General features: G+C 48.4%; 1 protein-coding gene across 1 annotated transcript; it reads left to right on the forward strand.

Annotated features, from left to right (window-relative positions):
- Nucleotides 1-278: 278 nt before the first annotated feature.
- On the forward strand, nucleotides 279-3,985 carry LOC120922031 (fatty-acid amide hydrolase 1-like). Its single transcript, XM_040334568.1, has 5 exons — nucleotides 279-328; nucleotides 520-560; nucleotides 670-777; nucleotides 2,380-2,525; nucleotides 3,741-3,985. The coding sequence occupies exons 3-5, from the start codon at nucleotides 750-752 to the stop codon at nucleotides 3,864-3,866; spliced, it is 300 nt and encodes a 99-aa protein (XP_040190502.1). The 5' UTR covers nucleotides 279-328; nucleotides 520-560; nucleotides 670-749; the 3' UTR covers nucleotides 3,867-3,985.
- Nucleotides 3,986-7,648: the final 3,663 nt, after the last annotated feature.

Raw genomic sequence — 7,648 nt, forward strand, 5'->3', positions numbered from 1 at the left:
CCTGCCATGGCACACCGGTGAGAGTCTTGCCTGCCGTGGCACACTGGTGAGAGTCTTGCCTGCCGTGGCACACATCTGGGAAAATGTGGGAACTGTAATTGGAGAAGAACCCCACATTCATACACGGGACTGTAACGAGTCCTACAGATAGAAGTAAAGATTACAGGAGAAGGTAGAAAGGTCGGCATGGTCAGTCTTTACAATGGTTAGCTAAAATGATCAAACAGTCACTTCTTCTTCAGCCACATTACAGATTCACTCAACAATCTTCATTAATTTTCCAGTTTCCGAGGATCTCCAGGGTGGTGCTTGCGTCTGCTGGTGCCAGGTTGAGTCGCCAAAACATCTCCGTTGTAATGAATGTCTCTGACATATACTGAAGCACTGTACAGAGTCACTGAGCCAGTCACATTAGTCTCTATACCAGAGGAGCTTACACTCTAATGGCCCCTCCCCCTCAGTCACAAATCACTATTATGGTCTCCTGTGTTGGTGATGTATAGATTTGTTTTTTCTCAGGTCTGCTACATGAACATTGGATGCATCAGAAAGCAGTGGAGGTAAATATAACGTCATTTGTTCTCTTACTGAGTGTCAGCTCTTGTGCCGAGTGTCGGCCCTCTGACGTTGATCAGATGTTGTGATGATATGTTTGTCTTGTCTCTCCAGGAATATCAGGCCGAGTTTATCAGTGATGGAGGAAGTTGGATCTGGATGTTATCCTCGCCCGATGTTAGGCCCAGCCTTCAATGTCGGTTATGCGGGGGAAGCTGTTAGGTAGAATTTCTATTCTATGATGTCATAGTGACTTAACATGGCATTGGTGGCCGAGTGTACCAGTGCAGCGCCATGTTCTGCCATGTTGTGTCGCGTTGTATTGTGTTGTGTCATGTTGTGTGTTTTGATTGTGTTGTGTTGTATTTGTATTGTGTCATGTTGTGTTGTATTTATGTTATGTCATATTGTGTTGTGATGATGAATTACGATTGTTCTTATTCTGGAGGTTGGTGGGTGTAACGGTCACCACCGTTTACGATATTCCATTACATCGCCCCTTGCTTATCCGACAATCCAGCGACAGAACCCATTTCATTTCCCAGAATAACGAGACAACACACAGCTCTGTTACTGGTTCCAAAATGACTGAATTGTTTAATGGTAAAACTCAGGGTTTTTATACAGTTCACAACGCAAAAAGCAGGTTACAGGGACAATGAAACTCTCCACCCCCAACATCACACAATGGGGGCTTCATGCACATTTCTTTTAGATAATGACATTCAGGTGAGTTAATTATCCCCCAGATGTCCTGACTCGACAATAAGCTATTCACCTGCATTAATACACATTCCTATGTCAGACGTTCTGTCTCCGACAATAAGCTATTCACACCATACAGTGTCATTAGCATCCACAATGAAAGGTCTTTCAGAAGCCAGACTCAATTAACACCTCAAAGTTAGACATCTGAACCTTTACAGACTTAATTAGTACAATAGACACAAAACAGTATTAGCATAAATGGACAATGGACAATGGAATATTTTAGGAGCCTGATTCAATTAACACCTCAACAGTCTATTGACCTGTTCATAAGCTAACAACTTGTAATATTCTAAGATGACCTGCATAACATGAACCATCATTAATGTCCCATCTCATGTAATCCGAGATATCATTTCTCAGTCATCCTATGCCCAAAAGGGACATAGGATGACCCTAGACCCAAGAGCCATTAGTGAAGCTGGCACAGGAGCTACCCCACATCCTTCAAAAGTCTCTGGGTGTCACGGGCCATTCCGTTACAGTGGGATTATTCTCCTGAATGATAATAACTATTATTGTTCCCTTCCCCCACCATACAGCGCCTCCCAGTGGGCAGAGATATGATATCTGGTCCTGTATGTAACATGTATGTAAACCTCCCAACTTTTTTGAGATGGGAACGAGGGACACCTATTGACAAAAGTATGTAGGATTAGGACACCCCCCCCGCCACGCCCCGTTAAAGGAGATTTTTAATTTTTTGAAAGATTAGTTAGACCCACAAGCACTTTTTTTTATTTTTTTTTACCACTACTATTCCTTTATACTGGGCTTATAAATGCAACAATTTAGAATTTGGATGTAAGGTTTAGCGCTGGGAAACACTTTTTAAAGAAAAAAAGTGCATTTTATATACATCTATATAGATCAGACCAAACTAGGGGACAAATGAGGAGGAAAGTGGGACAAATCAGGGACAATCCCTAAGTTGAAATCAGGGACAATCCCTTGAAAATCAGGGACAATCCCTTGAAAATCAGGGACAATCCCTTGAAATCCGGGACACTTTGGATCTATGTGTATGGTAATAATCTCCTCCTATGTCCTCCTCAGTGAGTTGCTCGTACACCATGCTGTACAATTTGCTCCAGTTCCCGGCTGGGGTGGTTCCGGTGGGTTCCGTCACGGAAGAAGACGAGGAGGCCCTGAGACATTACAAGGGATATAACAACGATCTCTGGGACAAACTCTTCAGAAAGGTGAGTGGATCTGATAATACAAGGCGGGAGGGACTCCTGTACATTCCTATAGTCCATATATATTATATTGTGGGATACAGTGGGGGGGAGGCGCATGGGGACGCTGTACCCCAGTAGGACTGCTGACCCCATATCTCCAGGCTGTGGCCTCTCCTCCTCCTATATGTGAAATCTTTGGTGTATCCCGAGGAGTGAGGTAGAAGAGAGGAGGAGTTATGGAGAGGAGATCCGCAGATACGCCGCCGTAATTTCAAATGTGCGCCGTCGCATCTTTGCGCCGATTCACAAAGCAAGATACGTTCAAAAACATGGCTTCAGCCGTCCGACGTAACTTGCCTACGCCGGCGTATCGCGGGCGCATAGTTACGCTGGACGCATTCGGCGCTCCCATTATAAATATGCAAATGACCTAGATACGCCGAATTCAGGAACGTACTTGCGCCCGGCGTATTAATATACGCTGTTTACGTAAGGCGTACGACCGTAACTTTACCCCTCATAAAGCAGGGGTAAGTCATGTTAAGGTATGGACGTCGGAACGACCGTCGAAATTTACGTCGTTTACGTAAGTCGTACCTGAATAGGGCTGTGCGTAAGTTACGTTTACGTCGTAGGCAGTGTTCGACGTATCTTGGGCATTCTAGCCGACGTGATTTTGAGCATGCGCACTGGGATACGTCCACGAGACGGCGCATGCGCCGTTCGTTCGGCCCCTCATTTACATGGGGTCACAGCTCATTGTAATACAACACGCCCACTGCCTTGATAATTTGAATTAGGCGGGCTTACGCCGGCCCATTTACGCTACGCTGCCGTAATTTAGGGCGCAAGTTCTTTCTGAATACGGTACTCGCCTCTCTAAGTTACGGCGGCGTGGCGTATATGAGATGCGCTACGCCCGCCGAAAGTTACGCCATTCTTTCTGAATCTGGCCCATGAGAAGAGGGGAGCAGTTATGGAGAGAAGTGGGGGGGGGTCATACCTCCCAACCTTTTGAGATGGGAATTAGGAACACCTATCAGCAAAAGTATGTAGGCATAGGACACACCCCTTGTCACGCCCCCTTAAAGGACAATTGTACAAAAAAAGCAAAATTGGGTAAATCCACGAGTGCTTTTTTTTTATCACTACTATTCCTTTATATTGGCTTTTGGAATTTACAAATGTAGCAATTTATAATTCAGATGAAAGGTTTAGCCTTCTGTGTCTCTGCAGGCGGTGGCGGACGGGGTGCGTTTGCCGCTGTCTGTACAGTGTGTGGCGCTGCCGTACCAGGATGAGCTCTGCCTGCGTCTCATGAAGGAAGTCCAGACCCTCCACAGGCGGCAGATGAAGAGATGAGAAGAGGACCTGATAGAAAAGTAACCCTTTCCCAGCCACCAACCTATTTGTTGGATATCTGACTTCAGAGTAAAGAAAATGTTTTCTGAATATTTTTCAATAAACATTTATAAATTGTTCTTCGTGTGAAGTTATTATCCGATGAGCTAATGTGCAAATCCACTGATTCTCCAGAAATGTCACTGTGTCCTCCTCTTATCTCCTGTGTACTCCATCACATGTGACGTCTGTGTCCTCCTCGTATCTCCTGTGTACTCCATCACATGTGACGTCTGTGTCCTCCTCATTTCTCCTGTGTACTCATCACATGTGACGTCTGTGTCCTCTCGTACCTTCTGTGTACTCCATCACATGTGACGTCTGTGTCCTCCTCGTTTCTCCTGTGTACTCCATCACATGTGACGTCTGTGTCCTCCTCGTATCTCCTGTGTACTCCATCACATGTGACGTCTGTGTCCTCCTCGTATCTCCTGTGTACTCCATCACATGTGACGTCTGTGTCCTCCTCGTTTCTCCTGTGTACTCCCATCACATGTGACGTCTGTGTCCTCCTCGTATCTCCTGTGTACTCCCATCACATGTGACGTCTGTGTCCTCCTCGTACCTTCTGTGTACTCCCATCACATGTGACGTCTGTGTCCTCCTCGTATCTCCTGTGTACTCCATCACATGTGACGTCTGTGTCCTCCTTATTTCTCCTGTGTACTCCATCACATGTGACGTCTGTGTCCTCCTCATTCTCCTGTGTACTCCATCACATGTGACGTCTGTGTCCTCCTCGTACCTCCTGTGTACTCCATCACATGTGACGTCTGTGTCCTCCTCGTTTCTCCTGTGTACTCCCATCACATGTGACGTCTGTGTCCTCCTCGTTTCTCCTGTGTACTCCATCACATGTGACGTCTGTGTCCTCCTCGTATCTCCTGTGTACTCCATCACATGTGACGTCTGTGTCCTCCTTGTTATCTCCTGTGTACTCCATCACATGTGACGTCTGTGTCCTCCTCGTATCTCCTGTGTACTCCATCACATGTGACGTCTGTGTCCTCCTCGTTTCTCCTGTGTACTCCATCACATGTGACGTCTGTGTCCTCCTCATTTCTCCTGTGTACTCCCATCACATGTGACGTCTGTGTCCTCCTCGTACCTCCTGTGTACTCCCATCACATGTGACGTCTGTGTCCTCCTCGTACCTCCTGTGTACTCCCATCACATATGACGTCTGTGTCCTCCTCGTATCTCCTGTGTACTCATCACATGTGACGTCTGTGTCCTCCTCGTATCTCCTGTGTACTCCCTCACATGTGACGTCTGTGTCCTCCTCGTACCTCCTGTGTACTCCATCACATGTGACGTCTGTGTCCTCCTCGTATCTCCTGTGTACTCCATCACATGTGACTTGGGGGGTCTAACTGATTTGCATTTTCCTATACATTAATCTAAACACTATTTTATAAAGGTAACTCCATCACAGCAGGAATTATGGATCATGTGTAAAGCGTGGCTCTGGTATACAAAAAAACAGACTCAGGATGTGTATTGGTGCGGAGTCTAAGCATTAACTGATGATCACCAGAGCTCCTGATGGTGGGGATAGGTTTTGCTGCGTATTAGTACCAGGTTGTGGTCCACAGGATCCCCCACTAGGAGGTGAGCAAGCCGGGGTCCAGTAGCAGATATAGCAGGTAGGGATCAAACAAAAGTGGGTGGGTATAAGAGAGGGGGAGTGAGTGAAAGAGAGGTGGGGTGGAGAGACAGAGGGGGGCTGAAAGACAGAGAGACAGAGAAGGGGGCTGAGAGACAAAGGGGGCTTAGAGACAGGGGGGCGGAGAGACAGAGGGGGCTTAGAGACAGAGAGGGGCTCAGAGACAGAGAGGGGCTGAGAGACAGAGGGGGGGACTAAGAGACAGGGGCTGAGAGGCAGAGAAGGAACTGAAAGACAGGGGGCTGAGAGACAGGGGAGGCTGAGAGACAGGGGGCTTAGAGACAGAGGGGGCTCAGAGACAGAGAGGGGCTGAGAGACAGAGGGGGGGACTAAGAGACAGGGGCTGAGAGGCAGAGAAGGAACTGAAAGACAGGGGGCTGAGAGACAGGGGGGCTGAGAGACAGAGTTGGGTTAAGAGACAGGGGGAACTGAGAGACAGAGGGGGGGGGCGGGAAACAGAGGGGGGCTGAGAGTCCCTCCTCTGCTCTCCCCACTGCAGGCTCTGTGCGCAGGAAGGTATGTGTGGAATGCCGGGTACCTAATGACCAGCAGCGTCAGTGCTGAGTCTCCCACTTGTTTTGGGGGGTGCTCTCACTGCTCTGCTCCTTCCAGCGGCTCTATGGCAGCCTCCGCTTCCCATCAGTCCTCTTCCTCCCGGCCCCCAGTCAGGCTGTCCTCCGCACTGTTCTTGGAGCAGAGAGGAGGTGGGGGAATCAAGGTTCTGGGAGCGCCAGGGTGGCCGCGCCTACACCTGTTCGCCTCTTCTGTGGTCAGGGAGGGGGTGGAGCTCTTCTCCCTTTCCGGGGTCTCACATCCAACTGCCCTCCTCACTGGCCACCTTCCCTAAATCCCCGACCGCTGTTTGCTGCCACGCTGCCACTGTTGCCAAACTCTGCATAAAAACCGGCCCACTGAACCATCGGCCCACCGGAAAACTCACGGTAGTCCCGATGGCCAGTACATGCCTGTAGTTGAGGAGGAAATCAAAGGCCAGTAACGAGTGGTAAAGAAGATACGGAAAGCAGCAGGAGCACAAGGATCAAAATACTGGCTGGAGAGAGCACAATAATCTGTCAAGCAGGAAGCGCAGAGACTTGGCTTAAATCAGGAAGTTCATGGGAGGAGCAAGAGTTCAAGGTTCAGCAGAAACAAGATAGAAAGTTAGGTTATCCATGGGATCAAACAGAGATCTGTCCAGAAACTCAGGTGGCTCAGCAACAAGAGCTACTGCCAGACACCGTCGCGGTCCTGCGGCCCCGACCCCGACCTATCCGCAAGTGATACCGACATTTCCTAAAGGTCAAACTTGCAATAGCGGGTGGTGTCTGTTTCTGTTAAAACACGGTGGTGGCTAACAAGTCTGAAACGCCAGACTTGACATTATTCTTATCGGCAGAGGTTGTGTTCATTTCTTTTTTACCAAGCTGAGGAAACCAATATAACCTGGAATTTGCTGGGTGTGCGTTACCTAAGGCTGTGTCAGTGTCAGTGGGGAGCTGCTTGGCACAGAACAGGCGTCTCCCCTTAATCTGGTTGCGCTAATCCGCTTGTAGGCCTATTGGGACATGCTACCTGGAGCCGCTCCCTCCTCACTACATCTGGTGTGTGACTATCTTTCTTTAAATCAAAGATGTTTATTGAAACAAAAGCAGAAAAGAAATTACAGCAAATTCACAGCTCACATGTGGGACACAAAATATCCCAACAGTTCAGGTTTCAGCTCAAGAGGAACATTCAAGCAGTTTGCACATCAACCTCTGCCGTCACAAATTACACAAGTCAGACACTACAAAGGCGCCACTCCTTCAAAAGACCGCCCTAGCACATGAAATGCATATATGTAATGAGTCGTATTCCCCGTCCACACTACATCTCACCCGTCCACCATCAGCTATCTAAGATATCTGTCAAGGGGGACAGAGGGGGACGTCCTGGAGGCCCGGCCAAAGCAATGGATCTCCACAGATGCAGACATCATGGGGTGTGTGGAAATGTACCCCATTACCAATTTACATAGGGGGGGGGGGATCTGGGGGTCCCCTTTGTTAAAGGGGTCTTCCAGATTCCGATAAACCCC

Source organism: Rana temporaria, unplaced genomic scaffold (genome assembly GCF_905171775.1).
Source record: "Rana temporaria unplaced genomic scaffold, aRanTem1.1, whole genome shotgun sequence".
Lineage (NCBI taxonomy): Eukaryota > Metazoa > Chordata > Amphibia > Anura > Ranidae > Rana > Rana temporaria.

Coding starts and splice junctions, on each gene's coding strand:
- LOC120922031 (XM_040334568.1), top strand. CDS start 750: ATGTCGGTTATGCGGGGGAAGCTGTTAG. Junction 778..2,379: donor TATGCGGGGGAAGCTGTTAG/GTAGAATTTCTA, acceptor TGTCCTCCTCAG/TGAGTTGCTCGTACACCATG. Junction 2,526..3,740: donor GGGACAAACTCTTCAGAAAG/GTGAGTGGATCT, acceptor GTGTCTCTGCAG/GCGGTGGCGGACGGGGTGCG.